At 48.0% G+C, this 24,771-nt stretch overlaps 2 protein-coding genes and 1 pseudogene across 3 annotated transcripts; 2 read left to right on the top strand and 1 right to left on the bottom strand.

The window, feature by feature from the left end:
• The first annotated feature begins 201 nt into the window (after positions 1 to 201).
• LOC101962408 (putative inactive 1-aminocyclopropane-1-carboxylate synthase-like protein 2) lies at positions 202 to 11,196 on the top strand. Of its 2 annotated transcripts, XM_040284473.2 has the most exons (14): positions 202 to 702; positions 2,316 to 2,375; positions 2,786 to 2,856; positions 3,217 to 3,286; positions 3,496 to 3,562; positions 4,658 to 4,755; positions 4,978 to 5,055; positions 5,740 to 5,840; positions 7,000 to 7,089; positions 7,817 to 7,862; positions 7,960 to 8,101; positions 9,453 to 9,595; positions 9,682 to 9,835; positions 10,770 to 11,196. In XM_040284473.2, the coding sequence occupies exons 1-14, from the start codon at positions 202 to 204 to the stop codon at positions 10,850 to 10,852; spliced, it is 1,704 nt and encodes a 567-aa protein (XP_040140407.2). In that variant the 3' UTR covers positions 10,853 to 11,196. The 2 variants fall into 2 exon arrangements, with proteins under 2 accessions (XP_040140407.2, XP_077902326.1); XM_078046200.1 differs by lacking the exon at positions 2,316 to 2,375.
• A 397-nt stretch (positions 11,197 to 11,593) lies between these two features.
• Positions 11,594 to 12,187, top strand: LOC101962111 (translation machinery-associated protein 16 pseudogene; annotated as a pseudogene).
• A 6,215-nt stretch (positions 12,188 to 18,402) lies between these two features.
• Positions 18,403 to 20,542, bottom strand: LOC101961833 (sperm motility kinase Z). The gene has a single exon (XM_005330088.2). It carries the CDS (start codon positions 20,128 to 20,130, stop codon positions 18,526 to 18,528), a length of 1,605 nt encoding a protein of 534 aa, XP_005330145.2. The 5' UTR covers positions 20,131 to 20,542; the 3' UTR covers positions 18,403 to 18,525.
• Positions 20,543 to 24,771: the final 4,229 nt, after the last annotated feature.

The raw sequence follows: 24,771 nt of genomic DNA, 5'->3' as shown, positions 1-24,771 counted from the left end.
GAGTAGGTCATTTCCCAAACCACTCTGAACCTAAAACGGAGGCAGAGCTATGGAAAGATCCAGTGATGAGCTTGAGATCAAGAAGTTCTGACCCTACCCCGGCCTGGACCCGAGGCAGGGAGACTCTCCTTGGTGTCAGTGCATGTTCTCTTTCTCGTAGGTTCCAGTCAGTCTTCTGAGGACAATAAAATTTCCTGAAGTATGAGTAACCCATTGGATGATGACCTCACACCTTGTAACCAGAAGAGTGACATGGACTTTCGAGACAGGGGCACCTATGCTCAGCTGTTGGAGTTGATGCTGAACTTGCAGCAGACCATAGGGGATCACTTCGTGAAGCTGACAACCAGGCAATGGCAGGCCCAGTCGCCGGAAGAAGCAAATCGCATTCAAGTTGTCCGTGAGCAGGAGGATGTCATAAACCATACTGTGTGCCAGGTGATCAGCCTCCTGTGGACTGAGGCTGCAGCTGACCAGAGGCTCCACGAGTCTCTCCCTTCCCTGAACTCTCCAGAGATTTGGAAGAAGTCCCCATCACCTAGGCAACCTGACCAGCAAGTTTGGCAAAGTAGTTTTCAACCTTCGTTCGTCAGTCACATCCTGTCCAACCGCGGGGTTGACATCTCTGACTTTTACCAGTCACACTTCCAGGACTATGATGCCTACCAGCAAGACAAATACCATGAGGAGAAGAACCCCTTGGTAAGAATGGGGGACAGCTTGGAGTCCCCATCCCTGGGATTTACTGAGTCCTGTGCCAAATGCTGTCTGCCATCTTGCCTTTCACACCCGATGAGCCCTGGTTGTCTCCTTCCAGCAAGGCTGATAAGGTGGCACGGCCCAGGGAGCTGGAGAATGGGACCTGGGTTCCTACCCTCCACCATCTTTCCCTAAGTCCCAACTCTTAACCCCTAGGAGTCAGTCCCTCTGGTCACTGCGGGGACCTGTGGAATGTGGTGTGGTGGTGGCTGCGGTAGGCCAGCAGGGAAACGAACGTGAATGCTTTGAGAGCCCTAATGGGGCCCCGGTTCAGGTGGTCTGGGGAAGGGTCTTAAAGGCCGACCCAGCCAGCCATGTTGGGTCCCTTCCAGGAAGGAGCAGCAGGGTCCGTAAAAGCTTCCCAGAGGGAGGGCTTGGAAGAAGGCCCCTGTGGCCCAAGAGGGACAGTGAGTGCCATGGCAGGAAGTGCAGACAGCAGTGGGCGGGAGCTGTTAAGATGCTGCTCTACGGGTGGAACAAGGGGACAAAAGTCTCCAGCAAGGAGAGCCAGGCAGCTCTTCAGCTAAAGGTGGAGGCCAGTCCTAGGCATGCATCCCCTGTCTGTCCCCATCTCGGAAGTGTGGCCAACGGCCATCTGTTTCCCAAGGGGTTCGGTGGGCCGTCTCTCTTGCTCTGTGAAGGGCTGCATCTCCTGGAGATGTCCTGACCTGTAAGAGCAGAGATGGGGACCAGTTGGGGTCCAGGTCAGGCAGGTGGGCTCTGCCCATCACACGAGGTCACATGGCTGGTTGACTGTTCCACTTTTCTCATCTTCACTCTTTTTGCTCACTGAAGACCCTCTTCTCAGAAGTTAAGGCTGCTCACTGTGAAGCACTGAGTCCAGCACCCGGCGCGTGATAACCCAGTGCCTGGTAGATGGGACACCATACAGCTATCGTTATCTTTGTGGCTCTAAAGGGGGAAATTGGCAGGCTGTAAGATTTTGGTCCTTGGAAAGGTCTAAATGCTTAAAGTTGTCAAACATGGACTGAGTTGCCTCAGGGGGCAGCGAGACTTCCTTTGAGTTCATCTGAGACAGTATTTACTGGCGTGTCCACAGGGTTACCAGGGGCTGATCTCTACCACGCGGCCTGTACAATGGTTTCATTAATGAGGTTCTAGGCATAAAGTTAGCTAGAAGAGATCAAAATAAAACACAGACTCGGTTACCTTATTTCTATTGCTAGGTCCGAGTCGGCTCCCCTCTCTGGTTCCCTCCTCTAACCACCCGGCAGGGCAGCAAGGATTGCTCAGGATTAGCAGGAGAGAGAGAGAGAGAGAGGGCACGCCAGGGAGTAGCCTTTTATTGGGGAACAAGAGATTCAGGGGAGAATTCCATCCAATGAAGGTTGGGGGGGGTTGCACTCCAAGGTGAGGGTCAGTGATTGGGCCCCCGGGGTCAGTGGTCAGGCACACCCCCACACGGATGGGCTCTCTCATCAGGAAAGGGCCGGGAAAGCTTTGACACTGCCAAAGCGCCTCAGACCCTTAAGGGAGTCGCCCAGTCACGTGTCAGAATGGCTTCCCACACTGATCTCAGATTCCTCCACCTCCAGGGCTTTCTTAACCTTGGTGTCAGTGAGAACAAGCTCTGTGTGGATCTGATAACCGAAAGGGTAAGTCGTGTTCTGAGCTGTGCTGAGACTCGCCCCTTCAAGTCTTCTAGCATGTTCCTCGGCCTCATGGGGGAGATGAGTAGAACACGGGGAAAGGCAGTGGACAGAGAGCTTCTAGAACAGCACCCTAACCTCCTCTGGGCCTTGCTGGCGGTGTCCAGGGGTATTCTCTGGTAGGCTGCCAAGGAAGCTGTGGGGTGGGGAGGTTGTCGCCGACTTCCCAATGGGGCATCTCTGTGCATAATCTGACAAGACGGGGCGTCTGTTCACGAAGGAGTGGGCAGTGTTGGAGCCATGCCTCTTCTGGGAGGCCATGTAAATGGACAGCAGACACTCGCATGCAGACTGGGAGTGGGCCGAGGTCTCCTGGGCTACCCGGGTCGGCTGCTTCAAGCTCCGTTTGTCAACAGTTGTGTCAGAATGACATGAACTGCATTGAGGAGGACCTGCTGCAGTACTCTGACTGGAGAGGGCACCCGCTGTAAGTGACCTGCCCCCCCCAGGATCCTGGCCCACGGATCCTCACCCAGGGAGGGATTTGATGTGCCCTATTCATGGTGGCTGTCTTGTATTTCTGAGTAATAACTTCCAGGAAATGCCTACAGAGGAACCTCGGCAGGAGGCAGCCTGAGGTGTCCTAGTCTCGCCCGCAACTCCAAACCCCGGCTTTTACATACTCCCTGTCACCTGGGCTGGGGTGGGTGATGTCCTTGGTCCAGAAACCTATAGGACGAGGTTGGACTAGGTGGCAAAGATCTCTTTGAAGTCGGACACTGTGTCCTTTGAAAAAGTCTGACATCTAGACCCTGAGTGGGGAAGGTGTCTCTGGGTCTGTCCGCAGCCTGCGGGAAGAAGTCGCTCGGTTCCTGACCTATTACTGCAGGGCGCCCACTCGCCTGGATCCAGAAAATGTGAGTCGGCCTCGGGGAGGGCTCTAATCCTGGGGAGCCTCTGTATTAACTGGGGAATACGGGGGGGAGAGCCAGTGGAGGCCAGCGGGTCCCAGCTCAGGAGGCTCCTGGTGCCTGTCCCCTTCAGGGGGCGGGAGATGGCACGGCCACATCTTCGCCTTCTTCCATGGGTGCTGCTCTTCTCCCCCACCCCGGTGTGTTGTCCTCAGGTGGTGGTTTTAAATGGCTGCTGCTCCATCTTCTCTGCCCTGCTCATGGTTCTCGGCAATCCAGGTGGTAAGTCGGCGGCTCGGCTCTCCCCCTCAGTGAAATGTTGGCACATGGGCAGGAAAAGCCAGGCACTGGGGCGTGGGAGGAAGAGCATCCTGATACGAGGCCCTTCCCTCAAAGAGCTGGCCCGTCTACACTGGCTGCTATTGTTTCTGGGGAAGCGAGGGATGGAGATTCCTCATTTACTATGAAAAAGACATGTCGGGTCTCAAGGAGGGACACCCAGGAATGTTGACAATGGCTGCCGAATCATCATGTTCCTAGCTGGGCTCAAGAGTAATACAGGGAGCCTTGGTCACTGGCTTGGGCTTTATAGATCCCCCGTTTCTCAAAAAATGCGAATTATTTCTGGATCACATAAAGCGGAGAGTTCTGTTCTCAATCTCCCTTTAGGTTTGCCCAAGCAAGAGGCTCAGTTATTAAAGAGATCGGGTTACATGGAAGGAAGTGGCCAAGATGAAAGTCTTGGGTCCTTGGTTAGCTCATCAGTGAGGCCAAATGGGTAGGAAGAAAAGAACATAGGAGGTCACCAGGTCCAAATGACAGGAGCCCTTCATGGGCATGGACCTTGGCCTCTGGTGTTTGGCTGAAGCACACAAGACTTTCCTGATGACCAGTGTTCCGTCGACTAGCCAGCCCAGCATGATCCAGGCCCCCGATTCTGAGCCATTCACAACGATGACCCTTCCTCTTCTCCTTGTCTACTTCACCATCAAAGAGAAACTAGACTTTTCTTCTCCACATTATGCATATAAAAATGGATAAATTTTGCCGGGTGTAGTGGTGCAAGCTTGTAATCCCAGATACTTGGGGGGGCTGAGGCAAGAGGATCGCGAGTTCAAAGCCAGCCTCGGTAAAAGAGGCACTAAGCAACTCAGGGTCTCACTATCTCTAAATAAAAGACAAAATAGGACTGAGGATAGGGCGCGTGGTTAAGCACTCCTGGGTTTAATCCCCAGTGTCAAAAAAAAATTTTTTTTATGAAACCTGAGCCCGAGAACATCAATCCCCTGATAGAAGGGGTTGCTGTCATTCTGGGGGGCCTGGAAGGTTCTGACTGACAGAGCCTTGACTGATAGCTGTGTCTTTCTGTGCTTCCAGAGGCCTTTCTGGTCCCTACTCCCTTCTATGGTGGCTTCACCTTTGTCTCCCACCTGTATGCAAAAGTTGAGCTCTTTCCCGTCCACCTGGAAAGTGAGGTCAGAATGGGCCCTTCACTGTTCAGCCCACCTTGGCAAGGGATTGTTCTGGGGCAGTTGGGGAGTATGGGGGACCTTATTCTATACCCATGTATGTGATGGGGGGAGGGTTGGAGAAATTGGGGTGATGACATGCTGGGCTGGTGCCCTGGTGGATGGGGATGCAGGATCCAGATCCAGATGCTTTTCCATGGGCATTTCTCACTAGTGCCTCTCTTCCAGATAACTGAAGAGAACTCGGAGCCTTTCCAGCTCACCGTGGACAAGTTGGAGAAAGCCCTGCTTGAGGCTAGGCAGAAGGTAAGGAAGGAAGGAATCATTTTCAGGGGGCCACTGCTTGGCCTTGCAAAGAGTTGAGTCCCTGAGACTGATACAACCTGCTCACCAAGACCTGAAGTTAGAAGAGGCTGCCCGTGATCAGGGGCAGGTCCCCATAAGAGCTGAGAGTCCTGCTCACGGCTGCTTCCTCCAGCTCAGCAGGCAGTTTGGTAATTGCTGCTTGAAGATCCTATCTCGGCCTTATTAGGTGTCCTCTGTTGAATGTCCTGATCTGTTTTCTCACTGTGATAAGATATCTAAGAGATAACCTAAAGGAGGCAGGATTTATTTTATCTCAGTTTCACTCCATGATCACTTGTCCCCACTGTTTTGGCCCTGTGGCGAGGCAGAACATCATGGCGGAGTGTATGGCGGAGGAAATCTGTTCACCTCATGGTGACCAGGAAGTGAAGAGAGCTAGAAGGGAACCAGGGCATGAATATCACCTTTCAGGGCACACCAACAACTAACTTCCTTCCACTTGGCCACACTCCCTGAAGGTCCCACCACCTTCCCAGAGCCCCTCAGGCTGGCCACCCAAGCCTTTAGAATGGGCTTTAGGGGACATTAAAGATCAAACCAAGATGTCCAGGAAGGATCCTTGGCAGAATTTGGAGTAGCTATAAAGGACTTGCATTCCCTTTGTTGTGGTTTGGTCCTTTTTAGGAAAAAAAGGTCAGAGGCCTTGTGCTCACCAACCCCCAGAATCCTCTGGGTATCGTCTACTCCCAAGACTCACTGATGGAATATCTGGAATTTGCCAAAAGGTAACCTGAGTGTTTATTTTGTGTGCACTTCACTTTACAAAAGGTATGAGTTCTATCCCTTGATGGTGTCCCTGGAAAGGGTTCCTGTCACCTGTAGTCAGGAAGGCAGAACCAGAGGCAATCTGCCTAAACGTTCCTGGTGCACATTGTTCTTTGCAGAGTTATGTACCATGAGCAATGCATGTAACTCTGGAGGTTGGATTGGAGGCTGAGGTGCCTGCATGCTTACCATTCCCAACATTGTTGTCCTTTCCTTTCTGACTTTTCCCTTGTGTAGACATCTATGAAGTAGTCATAATGTATTTTTGTGGCATTTCTACTTATTACAGCAGAAGCATCTGTTTCCCCAACTACTTGGACTGAGGTTCCAAGGAGGATGCTCTCGGTCCTTGTGAGACGAGGCTGAATTTCTGTAGAACTTTCACGCCCCCTCCTAAGAACACACCAACATCTGTTCTCTCCAGACTTCTGAAATAGCTCTGAGTTAAGGCGGATAATCTTGTTTTCTAGAAGATGCGGACTTATTCAAACTTGAGAACTAACTGAGGCCAATTAGTGGCGGGGCATAGGGACAGGAAAAATACAAGAGTTGTGGGCAGGAACCCCACAGAGCTGAGTGTCAATACCAGCTCTTGTACCTGCTGTTTGGAGGAATTAATTTTACATTTTTAGACCTCATTTCCTTTTCCTCTGTGAAATGGGCATGACAGCATGCTGTCAGGGATTGCTGGGACAGCAGATGGGTGGTGCACAGGTGCTCACAGCCCACTAGTCCACGACTGGATTCAGACCCCAGCTGAGAACACCTGGCTGCACTAGAGCAAAGACTCTGGGACGGTTTCAGTCCGTGGTCACTTGTCCCCATGATCTTTGGCAAGGCCAAAGACGGTGATCTCTGCTTAATGGTTGACGGGTTAGGTAAGATGTTCTCATGTTTCTTTTTTGTTTTATTCCCTCTCAGTATCCCTAAGCCAGGTGTGAGGTCTCTTCTGGTTTTTCAAGACCTTTCTTTGTCTTACTGTGCCCCCTGGGAGGCTGGGATGGGCTCCTGGGGTGATGGGACCGTCTGATCTGTATCCAGAGAAGGACATCAATGAAAATGCGTTAAAATCACAGTGAGAAGCTAGATCTTGTTTCCCCCTCTTTCACCCAACTATAGGCATCATCTACATGTGATCATAGATGAAATTTACATGCTGTCTGTGTTTGATGAATCCATCAAGTTCCACAGTGTTCTGAGCATAGAACGGTAAGTTGGTCTCAGATGAGGTTAGGGATGAGGTGCCTGCTTTTCAGAGTGAGTTTGAGATATCTGCTTGCCTGGCTGTGCCCTAAGAGGTGGGCAACAGAGGTGGTAAACATGACCAAAGTGTCCTCTTCCCTCCCAAGTATCTTCTAGTTTAAATGTCGTTTCATATATCTGCTGTCTTGACCTTTGACAATGTCCTTTCTACCTTGGCCTCAAGTTAAAGTGCCTCAGAAGGTTGGTGCAGGAATTTCTCAGTAAATAGAACACAAGGCAAAAATAGACCAAGAACAGACATTTCTTAGGGGTAGTATTTGGCCCCGGGGATAGGATTCCAACAAAGCAAGGGGAGGGCATGCCAGAGGAAGGAACAGCTTCACCAAAGGTGGGACAAGAAGAAATACAGGCCAACGTGTGCTAGAAACGGTGGGCAGCAAACGTCTGGAGAGCCAAGCCAGATGTGGCTGTGGCCCAGGTGTGGGAGAGTCAGCCAGGCAAGGGTCTGGACTTCACTCAGTGGGCCCTCGGGGGCTGTCCCATCTGGTTCTTCATGGAGACCTATGTTCCTGGCTTAACTGGGCCAACTGTTCCTTGAGCTTTGGGCCCCCTAGGCCTTGTTATCTAGAAAGGGCCTTAAGTCGACTTTCCCCTTTCCACCATAGACCCTCAAGTCTCCATCCTCCAGATGGAAATAGATTTTGACTTTATTTTTTTCCCATTTCTTCTCTAGTTTGCCTGACCCTGACAGGACCCATGTGATCTGGGGTACCAGCAAGGTGAGCCCCAGCTGTGTCCTTGGGTCTGGAAGGAGTGGGATCCAGGAATAGAAAGCGAACAAACCCGCTGTTCCTTCCCCTCCTTCTCTTCCTCTAGGATTTTGGCATCTCTGGTTTCCGCTTCGGTGCTCTGTACACCCACAACAAAGAGGTGGCCTCTGCCGTGAGCATCTTTGGCTACCTCCACGGTATCTCCGGCATCACGCAGTATAAGCTGCGTCGACTGCTCCAAGACAGAGGTACCAAGCTCCACCCCAGGGCAGCATCTTGGCTGGACCTCATGGCCATGGGGAATTCTGGGTTTTCTTGGGCCTCTGACATGCCCTCTGCACACCTAGACCCGGCTCGTTGTCTCAGGTTTACCCCTAGCTCAGTATTTATGTGAACGTCTATGATCCCTTACTTCAGGCAAAGATTATAAAGAAACATCTCGACTCTTCCAATACAGCTAAATCTTGTTCTCCAAGGTAGCCAAAGGAGAATAGCCATGTGGGTGAATTGGTGTGCTTAGATCTGGGCTCCCAGATTTACTTCTCCCTGGATCCCAAGGGAGTGCCTCAGAGGAGCATTCCTCTTTAATACCTGGGCCCAAGAGTAGAAGAGACCCCCCCCCCTTTTTTAAATGGCCTGTAATAAAACAGATGCCAGGCTGGAAGATTTAAATGAATACCTGCATAAAAATAAATAAATAAAATAAAGGTATTTTTTAAAAGGAGGGAGGCTGAGGCTGTGGCTCAGTGGTAGAATGCTTGCCTAGCATTATATCCAGAGAAGGACATCAATGAAAATGAGTTAGAATCACAGTGAGAAGCGATGTGCGAGGCCCTAGGTTTCATCCTCGGCACCTCCTAAAAATAAAATGAGGTATCAAAAAATGAACACCTGCCATATGATGAACCAAACTCATGCCATTAGATTAGTAGGCTTAGAAAAAATTTGCGTTCAGATTAGTTGGGGAAATGGAGAAATCCAACTGAATGCTTCCTTACGTGGAATCGGGATTTTTGACACTTGGCCAGACCAGATCCCAGCCCCCTGAACACCATTTCTCCACCTAGGATGTAGGAGACCTTGAAGCTTAAATACTGATGTACGAGCTACATCCCCAAGCTGTTCTGATTTAGTTACCGAGAGGATAACCTAGGCATTGGGGCTTCTAAAAGCTCTCCAAGTGGCTCTTTTTGCTGTCCATGCTGAGAATAACTAGGCTAAAAGCAAACCTGAGCCAATCTAGGCTCCTCTCAACCCACTGGGTGAGGTCCAAGGCAGGAGGCAGGGGAAGTTTCGAGTTCCTGCTGACTTGCTCGCTGAGGAAAGCAGCATCAACGCCTTCATAGAAGACCCTGGCTTACCTCAGGGGTGTAAACCCAAGGGAGCATTCCTACTGGACAGTGAGAGGCCCAGAGTGTCCTCCAGGGCCCTTGGTAAGAGATGGGTGCATTGGATGTGGACACCATCAGCTCAAATATCGGATCACTCATCGTGGATAGAAATCGTTTTCAGGAAGCCCAGGCAAAGAATATTCGGGAAGCAACCCTGGGCAGAGGTCTGCATAAGGTCTGTGCCCGCACTCTCCCTCCTCCCCTCCAGAGTGGATTGACGCAGTGTACCTGCCTGCTAATCACTCCCGGCTCCGGACAGCTCACAAGTACGTCACCAAGAAGCTGAGGGCCTTGGAGATTCCCTTTGTCAATCATGGCTGTGGCCTGTACGTCTGGGTCAACTTGCAGTCGGTGAGCTCTGGGGGTGAGGATGGGTGTTCTCGGGCAGACCTGCCAGGTGGATCTTGGGCTCAGCTCCGTCCCTCTGCCTTTGCTAGTACCTGAAACCGTGCACATTTGCGGAAGAACGGGCACTCCATCGCCGCTTCCTGGACAACAAGCTGATGCTCTCCCGCGGCAAATCCTACATGTGTAAGGAGCCGGGCTGGTTCCGCATCATCTTTGCAGAAAACTACGTTCCACTCAAACTGGGTGAGTGGTGGGGACCTCCCAGGCCTGGAATCCTTTAAAGATGCCTCATCAACTGTTCTCACTCAATTCCTGAATCTTCCTCTTCTATTTTTATTTTTCCCTTAGCAGCCACTAGCTTTAGGCCTTCTGCTTTCACTGTCATTTTACATTATGCTCCTTTGTAAACAGGAAGTGATGGGCACCTTGAGCATCAGTCTATTCATTCATTACACCTTCTGGGTACCTGCCACTGGGCAAGGCACTGAGATCATAAGCTAGTATGAAGTGGTAACCTGTCCTTGTGGAGCTGGTGGCCCAGGAAAGATGGGTGACTGTGGGAGTCTCTGCAGGTTATTCCATGGGGAATGTGACATCTGAACAATTGTGATATCCCACTGCATGCCAGGCGTGGTTCCACCTGCTAGGAATATAGCAGAGTCATTCATTTCCATGTGGAAATGTCTTCTGGTCTAGTGTGGAAAACAGACTGAAGAGTTAAGAAGCAGGTAGGCCCCAGGGTACAGAGTTTGATAAGAGACCCTGAATGCCTGGCAGGCTAATGATATGACAATGAAGTTCCCAAAGAAACATCAGAACTGGGCCTGGTGGCATACCTCTAATTTCAGCAGCTCAGGAGGCTGAGGCAGGAGGGTTGTGAGTAAAAAACCAGCCTCGGCAAAAGCGAGGCACTAGGCAACTCAGTGAGACCCCATCTCTAAATAATCTTATTACTAAAATAGGGCTCAGTGGTTGAGTACCCCTGAGTTCAATCTCTGGTTCCACCCCTAACAGAGAACCACCAGAGATATAACAGGTTGCCTGGGAATCTAGCCCAAAGGAAGGAGGGCTGAAGTTTGACGTGTCTGCATAAGAGGCACTGATGACCTGGGGGCATCGGGGTCCCACCTGAAAACCTATGATGTCATTTCTCTTTGTCCCCATGTGGACCCTCTAGCCATGCACCGGTTCAAACACGCGCTAGAGGAACACAATTACGACTGGATGGTGAAGGAGCTGGAGGATGCAATGAAGGAGTAGATCGCCTGCCTTGTAGCCAGCGGCTCTGCCAGGCACACGCTCGCTCAGCCCCGATGTCGGCCTCTGGTCCAGGAGCTGACGATTGACCACAAAACAGACATTTCCTGGAAGAAACGTCTCGTCTGACCCAGTCACCCCTCTAAGCTAAGCATCTGCCATCTTGGCTGTTTTGCGTCTGTCTTTACTGGCCCTTGTGTATACAAAATGGTGTTTTTATCGGGGTTAGGGTGGGAGGATCTACAGGTACCTGAAGGGATCTGTAAGGGATCGCTTGGGGTTTCTATTTAGATGGTTTTATTTTTATAGTCAATACCTAATAAATTCTATATCCTGTTTAAATTCCATGCCTGTTTTATTTTTTGTTCACATTCTTCATAATCGCCTTTGGGAATGAGATTTTCTGTCCTAGGGCAGGTTGTAGGTGAAAAATATTGCCTGGAGCAGACCAGAAAACGAGGAAAGAAGCGTCCCTTGCCTGGTGGAGCACTAAGTGTCAGCTGCAGTGTCTCGAGGATCCCGTCTGCCTTCACGGGAGCTGCTAAGTGGTGTGGTGGGGTGGGACTGCGGGTATTTCTACTTCCAAATGCCAGAGTTCTTACCGAGTTTGCCTTTCGGAAAAGCATTTTAACGCCAATCTCTGGGTCCCACACGTGTTCGGGCTGGAGTACAGCTGCTTCGGCTGGGGTCTGTGATTGTTGGGTCTGGAGTGTGGAGTTTCTCTGTGACCTCCTGGATGTCACCATGCCTGAAGTACCAAAGGGAGGAAATACAGGACAGGAAAGAAGTCATCCATCCAAGTAGTAGAAAATCAGCTCTGAGAAAGGCCCACAAACAAGGAGAAAAAAATTAAAGAATGAAAAGGCCTTGCGTCTCCATCTTATTGGTGGGAAAAACTGCAGTGGTTTCAAAATCATCTGGATTCCCCCCAAATTGGGGCATTCAAACAAAGATGCTTGTGAATTAGTGGAAAGGTACTTACATAGATTTAGCAGTGAGCTGGAGCAGATGGAATTACACGCCAGCATCAGGGACAGGTGGGGAAGGCGGCACTTTTCCGTTATCAAGTAGCCAATGGAGCACAGTGACCGCAGTCTGAAGGATGTGGCCTTGAGATGCCAGGCATCTTAAATGCAAAGGATCTGAAGAGTTTTAGGGAATGGGATTTTGATCGGAAGAAACTGCCAAAAATGAAAACGCGAAAACTCTGTGCTAATGATGCAGTTCCTAAGAAAGGCAAGAGGGAAAGTATTTTAACTGTAGACAAAAAATTTAGGGGACTCGGAACTAAAAGGTGAATCAAATGACTCAGCCAAAGAAATGACCCCAATAGCCTGATTGTCTTAAGTTGAAAATAATTTGAGAGCTTCATGTCATAAATAGCAAATTCTTATGTCTAATTATTTAAGTCATTTTCTTACATAATAGCACCATTTGTAGTTTAAAAAATGGTGTTATAATTTTTATTTAGAAATGGTTTGCTTTTTATTTACATTAAGTTGCTAAAATAGAAGTTGTATTAGTCTGTTTTCAGTTACTATAATGAAATACTCAAGGCTAGGTTATTAAGATGTTTATTTAGCTCAAAGTTTTGGAGACTGAAAGTCCACCAGTAACTTAGTTCTGGCTCTGGCAAGGGCCTCAGGCTGTAGCACTTCCTAGTGGATGACATCACAATCCATGCAGGAAGGTGTGACAGGGTGGTGAGACTGGACACCAGAGGGTGGGGAAGGGCCAGTAATGACCTCTCACTAGGTCGCCTGTCAAAGGTACCACTACCCCTTAACATCGCCACAGTAGGCACCAGGCTTCCAGTACATGAGCTCTTGAGGGACACATACCAGAAGTGGTCATTTAAAGACATTTAATCTGAACTTGGTGCAGAGGAAAAAGAATGTGTGAGGACAAAACATGTTTTGAAATATTTTTATGTGGATTTAGGATTGCCTAATCTCCTAGGGTGAATGGACAGTGACCTGTTTTCTAAGAGGTTCCTGTGGACATTTCTTAAATTCTGATAATAGCAAAATTGTGTTAAATTGATTCCTTTCTTCAGCATTAAACCTAATTTCTTTCCTTATAAAACAGGGAAGAATTTGATAGTGAATTCATATTTACCAGTGGATTGTGCATGATCATTGATTTTTTTTTTTTTTTCCTGAGCCAGAGGTAAAGGTTAGAAACAGAAGCAGTCTGTCTCTATGGTTAGGTTGAACCCCACATTTAACCTGTTATCTTTTGACAAAGAGAATAAATGACTCAGGCTTGTTCCTTTTGATTACATTTTGTTTTCTACTTTCTCATTGTGAAAAGTAATAAGTTTTTAAAAGGTTAAATTGACGTATAACAGTATCATGAAAAACATGGATGTATTTGAATTTTGCTATTCACAGAAATTGTTAATAAGCACAAGTATCTTTGAGTTTGTTTTTTAAAAGATGTGATATTAAATACATTCATTTTCAAGGAAAGGAAAATACATTCATTTTTTTCAAGGAAAGGAAAACATTAATGAATGGAGTTACTTGATATCAACTGTCAGCAGTTTATAGTAAGTGTTATGACTTTTTTACTCCTGAAAATTAAAAACAAAATTTAATTTAAAAATGTGGAAAAAAAAACCCCAAAACAAATCTCTGGTGACAATCTTGGTATCTTAGTCTGTCAGGCTGCTATAAAAAAATACCAGAAACCAGATGGCTTATAAACCAATGAAGATTAATTTCTCGTAGTTCTGAAGGCTGGCAAGTCCAAGATCGAGGACCTAGCAGATATAGTATCCTGTTGAGGACCCATCTTCTTTTTGTAACTTCGTGTGGCAGAAAGGGTGAGGGGTCTCCCTTTGCCTTCAAGACATAATCACTTACCAACGGCCCCACCTCCTATCATCATCTTGGGGTGAGGATTTCAACATGAATTTCTAGGGAAGATATTCAGTCTCTAGCACCTGGGGCCTTCCATTTCCATCCCTAAACTTTTCAGAAATTCAAGTTACACCCCCACCTCTGAGTTCTCTGCAAAGCCCTGTGTACCTGAGTACTGAGGCTGGGGAGTGGCCCAGCAGGGGGCTGCTACTATTTTAAAGCTAACGAAAATGCTTTCAGTACCAACTGATGGCTTTTGTCGGTCACTTGGATTTGTGACTGTACTCTCCCGGCCCAACCCTAGATTCCTGGCTCTTCAAGGAGTTTCACACCAGACAAGGTTCAGAAACCAGTTGTGGCTCATGGAAACAAAGGGCGTTCCCTGGAAGGCTGCTGGAGCTCGTGGAAACCAGGGATGCTCTGGGGACCTCCGCAGTGGATCTAATAGACGGCCTCATTGGCACTGGCTGGAAGGATGGTGCCTTCCTCGGGAGGAAAGGCTGTTTCTATCGTCTCTTCAAGATTCAGATGGAGAATGTCAAGCCAAGTGTGGGCCACAGGCTGGAGTAAACAAACGAGACACAGCACAAGAGGAGAATTCTGAGCAGCATTCCGTTTTTACCAGGAGAAGAGTAGAAAAACAGCAAACCCACGTTCCTCAGGGCTGAAGGTGGTGTTGGGGTTTTCCCAGATTGGTGAGGTAACCCCAAAGTGCTCCCATGCAGGAGAATTCGTGCATGCTCTGTGAAGTAGAGAAGGTACCAGAGAAGGTACCAGAAGATCTGACATGCAGATTCTGTACATGTTTATGGGGTCAAGAGCTCTGAGACACATTTGCAGATACAATGCCAGAGGTCCTGGCTTTGACTCAAGATAAGTTAGGATGATCCGAGTCAGGTGGAAGCAATAGCGTCCCAGAAAGTGACTACACAGGTGATAAAAAGCTCTTTTAGTGGAACAAAAAAATCAAGTTATACTTTATATAATAGAATTTGTGTGAGAATGAATATATCTTTTTTTTTTCTTTTGGTACGGGAGATTGATTGCAGGGATGCTTTACCATGGAGCTACATCCCCAGTCCTTTTTATTTTTTATTTAAAGACAGGGTCTCACTTAGATGTTGAGGGCCTTGCTAAATTCTGAGGCTGGCCTTGAACTTGCACTCCTCCTGCCTCAGCCTCCCAAGTCACTGGGATCATAGGCATGTGCTACAATGCCCAGCTAGAATGCATCCACTTAAGTTTTAAAATTTATACTCAAGTAACCCATGCCCTAATCAAGGTAGAGAACTCCAGGAAACTCTTTCTTATACCCCTGGCCAATCCCTGCCTCATGTGCTCCCAGGGATTAATCCTGCCAGGTTCAGAACTCCATGTACATGGAATCATAGAGGTGTGTCTTGTGTATGGAGTTTTGTACATTCAACATGATATTCAGCCACGTTGTCATATGTATTAGTGGTTCATTCTGCTTCATTGATGCCGTGTAGCCTATCAGATAAATGTTGCAATGTATCCATTTACCATTGATGGACATTTGTTTTTTTTTAAAAAAATTTTTGATGTGTAGTTGGACACAATGCCTTTATTTTATTTACTTATTTTTATGTGGTGCTGAGGATCAAACCCAGGGCCTTGCACATGCTAGGTGAGCGCTCTACACCCGAGTTACAACCCCAGCCCGACATTTGTTTTTTTTTTTTTTTTCTGGGTTTTGACTACAGGAATAAAAGTTACAAATATTTGTGCACAACATATTTGAAGTTATATATTTCCACTTCTCTCAGGTAAACACCTAGGAGGAGAATTTTTGGAACATAGGTAGATGTGGATTTAATTTCATTAAAAAAAATCAACAAAGAGTTACCCAAAGTGGTTGTACCATTTTACCTTCCCACCAGCAACATATACGAGGTCTGGATATTTTACTCTCTTGACAGCATCTGGTGTGGACGATCTCTTCAACTTAAGCCCTGGGAGGTGCACAGATTTTACTCTGTTTCATTTTGCATTCATCTGATGAATGTGAGGAGCTTTTGTGTGCGATGCTCAGAATACAGCAGGGCTGTTAGCCAGGCTTAGTAATAATCACTCTGCATTTATTGAGCCCTGATTATGTTTTATGCATTAGAAACTACATGCATTCTCTGTTTTTAATCAACATAACAATCCTCAACTTAAGTATCAAGTATCCCAATATTAGTATTGCTAACTATCCACTAGTTTTACCTGGTGACAGATGAGTTTGGAAGATGCTGATAGTCTGAACAGTGATGTAAATGACAGTTCTCCAAGAAAGGAATCTACGGAGAATTTTCTAAGCTTACTTAGTCGTGGAGCAACTTGGAGTAACTGGGTATTTTAAGGAACCCAAATTTGAAGCTTGAGCAGATGGAATAGAAGTGAATCAACAGAAAATATGGTGTCCTACGAGGAGTGGCCTAAGAAGTACTTGGAGTAGGCAGGGTTTATCCATCATGGTGGAACTTGTGCCCCTGTCTTTGAAGATGGACGCTCATCGTACACACGGAATGGCCAGTGACACCTGAAGGTAGCTGTGTGGCATCCACTTTAAAACTCTCCAAAAAGGCTACAGTGATATCACAGGAGCAAGGAGCTGCACCTGCTTCTCACTCCCAGTCACAAGTGCAAGGAAGAAGGATGCTGAGCCACTGATGTTCCCAGGCTGCCCCTCCGCTGTGTCCACCTTCTTCAAGGAGGTGGAAGGCTCTCTCCTGGGTGCAGCACTATATGGGCCCAGGACCAAAGCCACTAGATAGATGGACACCCCAGGACCCATACAAGCTGCAACCTGACCCTTGCTGTGTGTGTTTTTCTGAATTTGTATCCTAAACACACCTTCTGTCCTTTTCTTCTCCTGATGTACTCAGAATATTTCAGTCTGTTTTTGCAGCATGTATACATCTTTTATACAACTTCATGTTCATTCCACCAAATGCCATTGGAGAACTTCCCTTGGTGATTCAAATACTTCACATCTTCTTAACTCCTAGTGATTCTGATCAGATGAACGTGACCCTATGTTTAGGACTTGGGACAGGTCAGGAAGGAAATTTCATCACATAAAGTGAAGATGGCCTTGGTTAAACTCAACACTTTCCCCAAACCAGGTCTTACTTTGAAAGTGATGTAATCATTGGAGTTAGTTTTTTCATTAGGTTACACAGGCATGAACATGTGTGGGACGGTGGCCAGCATGGGTCTAGGACAACATCCGACTCTGAACTTCAATTGAGCCTTCGGTGGGACCTACTGCTGCCCACCTTTCACATTTGTGAAAATGAGGCACAAGGAGGGTAAAGCAGGGATTTGGGCTCAGCGGAGTAGCTTCCCGGGTCTTCAGCAAATAAGACCTTTTACCATTGCCATTTGTGTGACCGAGGGCTTGAGAAGCACATGGCATTTTCTACCAAAATAGCACGTGGTCTGTGATGGGGCTGCCTTCTTGCCAACTGCTCAGGAGATCCTTGGAAGCATTTCTTCCTGGAGCCATGTTGTTATAGGACTAAAGTTTTAACAAACTGGACTCTAAAACTTGGAGTTATTTAAGATGAGTCCAGCCCAAATCATTATTAAAATGCTACAAAAATTAAAATTCTAGAAGCTATATTTATATTTTTCTCCAATATATATATATTGGAGAAAATCTATTATATATGAACCTGATAATACTGATTCTCTTCTCTCCTGACTCTTACAAAATAATATATATGGTTAAAACAGCATGAGAAGGGGCTGGGGTTGTGACGCATTGGTAAAGTTCATGGTATACGTGAGGTTTCGATCCTCAGCACCACATAAAAAAATAAGCAAAACAAAGGTATTATGTCCATCTACAACTAAAAAAGAAATAAAAAAAAAAAACAGCCTGAGAGAGTATTTGTACATTAAAACTTTCTTCTTGTCTCAAGATGAAAACGGGGAGAGTGTTAAGGTGACACACAGGACACCGTTTTGTTAGCCATGTCAAGTTCTGACCGCTGCAGGGAAGGGCGGGAAGAGCTGCCAGAGCAGCCGTGGGCGTCCAGAGCGCAGAGATCCGGGGCTGGAAGGTGCTCGAAACCCCCTGTTCTAACCTGAGCGTCTCTGACTTGTTATTTGTGTGCACTTCACTTTATAGAATTCTCCGTCAACAGACCCCAAAGATAAGAGCCATTCCACTCAGGTGCACCATGCTTTTACCTAAGTAGCATCCCTGTCTCCGCTCCCTGAATCCCATGTGTCCCCTCTCCATGACCTTTAGCTGTGACCAGAGGAGCTCTTGGCTAGGCACCTAGCCCCCACTGCAGAGAGGCCCACCCCTGCCCACTGGCCCAGCTCTGCTCCCTGCACATGGGATGGTGGCCAGGAAGCCACAGAACACTCTGGACTCTCCAGCACCTTGCCACAGATGTCCTCTCCAACAGCTGCAACCCACCCTCCCCACACTGCAGGGAAGGGCCTGAAGACCCAGAGAAGGATTCCTTCTGGCTAAGGCGACCAGCTCAAAGTGAATCAAGTCTACACTGGCTCAAGAGGAGAATCTCTGTCTACACTAGGTCAAGGGGAGCAAGTCCCCATCGCCGTTGGCTCAAGGCAAGTGAGAGGAGAGGATGGCTGCTAGGCTCAGGCCTTTGTCCTGAGGCCTCCCCTCTTAAAAACAATAAACAACAAAACTACCTTTTAAAAAATATTTAAAAGATCAATTTTATTAGACAATTTGTGAAAAAAAGAAATTAAAAATAAATTTCCCCCAAAGCATGGGAGAAAGGACCAAGGGCAGGGAAAAGTCTCTATGATGTGTCTTCACAGCTAGGGGCAGAGGAGACTCCTGGTGGATGCAGAGGTGCTCCTGCCTGCCTGGGACCCGGGCGGGCGGGGAAGCTGGGGCCAGGTGGCACTGAGGTGTTCTGGCTGTCCGTCGGTTCTGTTGGTTCTGTCTTGGCTCGGAAGGTCCTTTGGAGCCACTGTGCTCCTGATTGCTGTGCGACTGAAGCATGGTACGCAGCACAGCTGCTGGGTGCAGGTGACAATGCTCCTCCTCACCCTCTTCCAACCCCTGACACGGTGGTGGGATTGCCCCATCTCAGGGGTCCCTTGGGAGGATGAGGGCTTGGGTGAGCTGGGCACACAGTGGGGCTGGGAGGTGAGGCTGGGAGGGGGTGTGTCCATGTTGAGGAAGTGCAGCTGGATGGCAGGCACGCTGGCACTGCCACCACCCTTGTGCTGGGTCTGCTTGGCCTCCCCAGGCTGGTGCAGCTGCTCACGGGGTGAGGGAAGGGCAGGCTCACTGGAACGCTTCTTGGGGAGGACCCAGGGGGGATCCACAGGCCCCAGGGGAGGCCCAACCCCGCCATGACTCATGCACTTCACCTGGTGCTTGCAGCCCGCCCCCTGGATTCTCTGGTGTTTGAGCAGGAGGTACGTGGCCATCGCATTGTCATACTTTTTCTTGGCCAGGGACATCCAGGTGTTATAGGGGTCGTAGCCCATGTTGACCATGGTTGCTATAATTGTGGGATCTGGGAGTTCAGGGAGCACCTGGACAGAAGGACTGGGTGATGCTGCCTCACCCTGGCTCAGCCACCGGTGCCTCGTTACCTGCTCTAGGGTGGGCCTCTGGGTGGGGTCCACCGTCAGGATCTCACGGATGAGGCTCTGGGCTCCCTCGGAAACATTCAGGGGAGTGTCATAAGCTCCCTCCAAGATCAGCTTCTTCGCCTGCTGAGCAGTGCTGGCCATAAATGGGCGTCTCCCCGTGAGCATGAAGTAGAGAGTGACACCCAGGCTCCAGACGTCGGCAGGGGGGCCCTCGTATGCCTCCCCCAGGACAATTTCAGGGGCAAAGTAGAGGAGAGTGCCCCAGAACCTGTTCAGCTTCTGCCCAGCTGTGAACCGGGCGCTCAGGCCAAAGTCGATGAGTTTCACGTTGCCGCTCTCATCCAGCGCCATGTTCTCCGGCTTGAGGTCCAGGTGCACGATGCCCTTGATGTGGCAGTACCGCACGGCCCGCACAGTCTGCCTGAACAGCCTGCGGGCCTCCTCCTCCGGCATGCCACCAGGTTCCGCGATGAGTTTCCGTAGGTTGCCCCTACCTGCATATTCCATGACAACATAGACATAGTTGATGGTCTCGATGACCTGGAAGAGCTGGATCACGTTTGGGTGGTCCAAGCCCGCCATCAGATCTGGCTCAGATAGGAAGGGGAGGTTCCAGAGGACTTTTGCCAAGGCCTTCACTGCAACCTCTGCCCCAGTCAGGCGATGGCGGGCAAGCTTCACCGTGGCGAAGCCCCCTTCCCCGATGCCCCGCACAACTTCATAATGGTCTGTGAAGGCGGGCTCATAGGAGTCCAGCTCTGGGGGATCTAGGCTGCTCTCACTACTCTCACTGCTTATCCTAAAATGGAACACCATCTTAGGATGCTAGCTAAAAAAATAATAGTAAATAAAATAAATACCCCCCCCCAAGAATCCCAAAACACAAAAGGGAAAAAAAAAGAAAGAAAGAGAAAAACAATATTCAAAGACCACAACCACCAGCCAACAGCCACCAGCCACCATCCACCAGCCACCAGCCACCACCCACCAGCCACCACCCACCAACCATCAGCCGCTACCAAACGTGCTAACTTTCTGGGAGTCCAACAGGTCACCACCAAGAGCTTTCTGTTCTTATGGACAAAACCCAACTGCAGCCACTGTCCTATATACAGTTTGAAATTCCCTCATTGTGGCCGTGCTGAGCCTAGGGCTCAAACTTCTCCTTCTAAGGTCGCAGGGCCCCGCTGGGTCAGGCATGTTGGGTTCTGCCCAAGCTGTTTCTGTCTTATTCAGGCTGAAAAAAAAAAAACAAAAAACGCATGGTGTTAGATATCTTAACTATCTCTTATGGGGACATCTGTGATATTATAAAAACTAAGTGTTGAGTTTACATTCCCGATAACTCTGATAATGTAACTAATATCCTTAAAGATTTTCAAGCCAAACAGAGGCCACATCCACCCCTGCATGGCCATGAAAACAGCTTCTCAGCTCTTGCACCTCTTGGTAAAAAAAAAAAAAATTATCATCACATTCAAATGTTTGTACTCATCTCATCCCAGCACTCACAGCTTCTTGTTTCTTAGAACACCTGCCTCTCAGAAGACTTTACAACCTGCTCTTTCCAAACCCTACTTTTACCAGAGACCTCTTGACCAACCCAAAACATTCCTGAAAGGGAAATTTAAACCGCTTACCCCATGTCACCCCTTCTCAGCCTGAAGCAGCCAGAGTGGTCATCACCCATTTCCCCTTACAGCAGGCAGGGTTCCCTTAATCAGAGGGGGGAATGAAATGGGGACAAGGGACAGACAGTCAGCATAGATAATGAATGATTCCTAGGGAAGATGGGGCTGATTCAAAGACACGGAAATGAAATGCTAACACCTCCACAGCACTTCCCACCCTCTCGGCCAGTTACCAAAGTTACCTATACCTCCAGGAACTGCTCCTCCCAGCATGAGGAGTTGCTAATGAGCACCCCTGGGCGGCTCTTTTCCTGCCTCTTGGTCATGGAGGCAAGATAGGAAGAAAACTGAGATCTAGAAACATATACCCCCTCCCACGGGCACCGGCTTTGGGTCCCCCACCCCCAAGTCTTTCTCTACCTCTCTCTCTCCTCTCTTCTGTCTCTTAAATAAACGTTGCTTCGTACACTTGCCTCAGCATTTCTTGGGTGTTTAATTTTCAACACCAGGGGAACAAGAACCCAATCCTGATTTTTCCAAGACCAGTATCAATTTCATCAATTTGAAAAGCTCCTTTTTATTTGGGGAAATTCTTTTGTCTTGAAGTCTCCCATGTCGCACTTACTATGAACACTTCCGTTTTTCATTATTGCTATTTGCCTGGCCTATTTTTCCATTTTTACCTTTAGCTATTTGTCTTTAAATATAAACTAGGTCTCTTGCAAACGCCATCTTCTTGATTCTTGATGATGACATGGTGATCTTTCAGTTGGTCTTCAGTCCATTCACATTTAATGTAATTATGGACACGACTGGCTTCAGTTGACTGTTTCCTGTTGGTGCCACATGCTCTTTTTCTCTCCTTTCTTTTAGATTAACCAAGTGTTATTTAGTATTATGGGCTATTTGGCTTTGCCTATTCCTTCTGATTTAAAAAGAAAGTTTACCCTAAGGTTTACAGTACATGTATTTCAAGGGGACCAGACTGAGCTTGAGATGGAAAAGGCTAGGCATTGGAGACTAGGAAGGGACAGTACAGGTTGATGAGAGGGCAAGCACAAGGGCAGCCATCTTAACTTGCTGCAACATGTTATAAGACAGTTCCTGCTTCTTAGAAAGGTAGAAGTCTCCATCTTGTCCAAAGTGACTGCATCATCCATAATCTGGCCCATGCTGGCTGTGGGACAGTTGCAATACCAAAACCAATAAAGAGGAACTTATCATCTTCTCCTTATGTGCCTTGAAAAGGAGGAGCGCTGCAAGACTTAAAGGGCACTCTTGCTCCTCCCAGGTGCTCTGTGCAGGGAGTTCTAGATCTTTCTCTCACTTTCCTTTGTAATAAAATTCCTGCTTCCTTGCTTACCTCCAGGGCAGTGTTCATTCTTCGACTCCATGGAACACAAACCCTTCCCGACTCTGCAGGTTAACAGGCTGTGGAGCCCTGAGGTGGCCATACCAGTTTGTGTAGAGTGAAAGAGTTCAATAAAAATGACAAGGGGCCTTATTGTGGACTGAACTCCTGCATTACCGCCGGAGAGGCCTAGTTAAAAATAAAAATGGACTTATGCTAAAGTTCCAGTCACCAAGCTGAAACTAACCTGTTTATCTCAGAAACCAGGATTTTAAAGATAGTCCACTTTCCCAGAGGCCATTTTCAACTGGAATGATAAGTAAGTTCCCTTGGCTCTCATCTTTTCACAAAAAATGATAAAACTAAAGTGACTTGATGTTCATAATGTTTTCGATTTTTCTGCCACCCCCTGCCACACACATAAAGGAACTTTGCAAGACCAACTTGCTTTTCAGCCTGGCGTGTTGCTGCTCCCCTCAGCCCTCTCTGTCTGTAAAGGTAGCTGCCTCTGCTCATGTCATCAGAACACTTATTCAATTTTGTGGAATGACCTATTGCCCTATTCTAGAATGGAAACTAAAGCCAAGAAGTATACTTTGGTTTTCATCCGTGGTCCCTGGTTCAGAACTCCTTGACCAAGGCAGGCGCTAGAAACCAGAACTGCTCTTCTCCAGCCCGGGCGGTGGAGACTCCTTTTCCCCTGCCTGCGGGTCTTAGAGTGACTGAACGGACATTCTCTGACTTACCTTAATGGAAATTGTCTGACAGTAGGTGATGAGACCCCTGCAACGACCACGAGAAAGGCAGGCTGCCAGAGGGGCCAAGGGGAACCTGCACACGGGCCTTGCCGGGAGTCCCACCTGTCCATCAGCATGGACCAGGCCCTTTTCTGTCCACTCACACTTCTCCACAGTTGCTATGCTTCAGTCATGTCAACGCAATGATGTGTCCATAAGGGGAGGGGTCAGGAAGCTTCTGGCCAGCTGAAGATGTGGAAGCTTACGGGGGGGAGGAATAAAACCACATCCACATCCCGGGAGGGTCATGTACCCCAACTCCCTGGCACACAGGCCCCTGTTCTGGGGACCCTTCCAGACCTTCCCCTGTTTACCCCTTCATCTGGTTACCTATTTTTATCCTTTGAAACACCTTTTATTTTTACTTGTTGCAGTCCGGCCTCACTCATGCTAGGCAAGGGCTCTACCCCTCAGCCACATGCCCAGTTCTTCAAATATCCTTTCTAATAAGTGGTTAAATGTATTCCCCTGAGTTCTGGAGTTGCTCTAGCAAATTAAAGAAGCATAACGTGGGGGTCGAGGGAACTCCAAGTGACAGCTAGTTGATCTGAAGTTCCATGAGTTCAGACTTCTGGTGACAGAAGTGGGAACAGACTTATGGGTGTGAGTGGTCAACCTCAGGGAGTGCATTGCTATCTCCAGGCTCTGTGTTGAGTGTAGTACTGTAGGAGAAACTGATCCTGAGTCTGTTTTTTTCCTCCAGCTTGGAAAAGTTAATTGTGATTGTGTTATTTGACAAAAGTTAAAAAAATCTCTATATATTACACACATATATATATATGCATATATATGTATATATGTGTTTTATATATATGTATATATATGTTATATATATGTGTGTGTGTGTGTGTGTATGTATATGTGTATATATATATATATAGCACTTTAAAAGTTCTCCACACTTTTGTCCTCAGTGAGAAGTTCACAGTCGTTATCATGAATTATTTTCAGGGATTCATGGTCTCCCTCCTGTTTGTATCTCCAGCCTTTCCACCAAATTCCAAAAACCCCAGTAATGTTGGACGTCTTCAAACCATCCCCTCTGCTTCCAGCACCTCAGGCTCCATCGTGCTAGGACTCATCCTTCAGAACCCAACCATCTCTTCCGAAGAGGCAAGGTGTGTGTACGGGGTGGGATGTGATGCCAGTGTTTGTAGGGGTGGGGTTAACTACCCCTTATGTCTATAGAACCCCCACCGCCACACTCCTTTTGAGATGGGCTATTACTATGTTGCTCAGGTTGGCCTTCAACTCCTAGACACAGGCATCCTCCTTCCTCAGCCTCCCAAGTGCTGGGACTACATGCATGTCACTTTTTTGGGGGGGGGGCGGTGATCTACTACTGAGCTACATCCCCAACCTTTTTGAGACAGGGTCTGGAACTTGCAATCCTGCCTGGGCCTGCCCAGCCGCTGGGATTACAGGTGTGCTCCAGCGCTCCCAGTTCCTGCCCTTTTAAAATAGTCTTCCCACTGTTCTGCAGTCCTGTGGGTAGCCTTGTGGTTTGTTTTGCCCATAGAGGTATCCCAGCATTCTGCAGAGATCTACCACAAAACAGGCCTTCATTAAGACACCTTAGCTGAATTAAACAGAATTCTTTACATGGGGGAAGTGACTTCTTCATCCTATAGAAGAAAAGATGGAGGGCCAAAAATTCCTGAGACATGCACAAGGTCAC

The sequence above is a fragment of the Ictidomys tridecemlineatus genome, chromosome 4 (assembly GCF_052094955.1).
Source record: "Ictidomys tridecemlineatus isolate mIctTri1 chromosome 4, mIctTri1.hap1, whole genome shotgun sequence".
Lineage (NCBI taxonomy): Eukaryota > Metazoa > Chordata > Mammalia > Rodentia > Sciuridae > Ictidomys > Ictidomys tridecemlineatus.
Note: the sequence above shows the minus strand (reverse complement) of the source record. Positions and strands in the feature narration are given on the sequence as shown.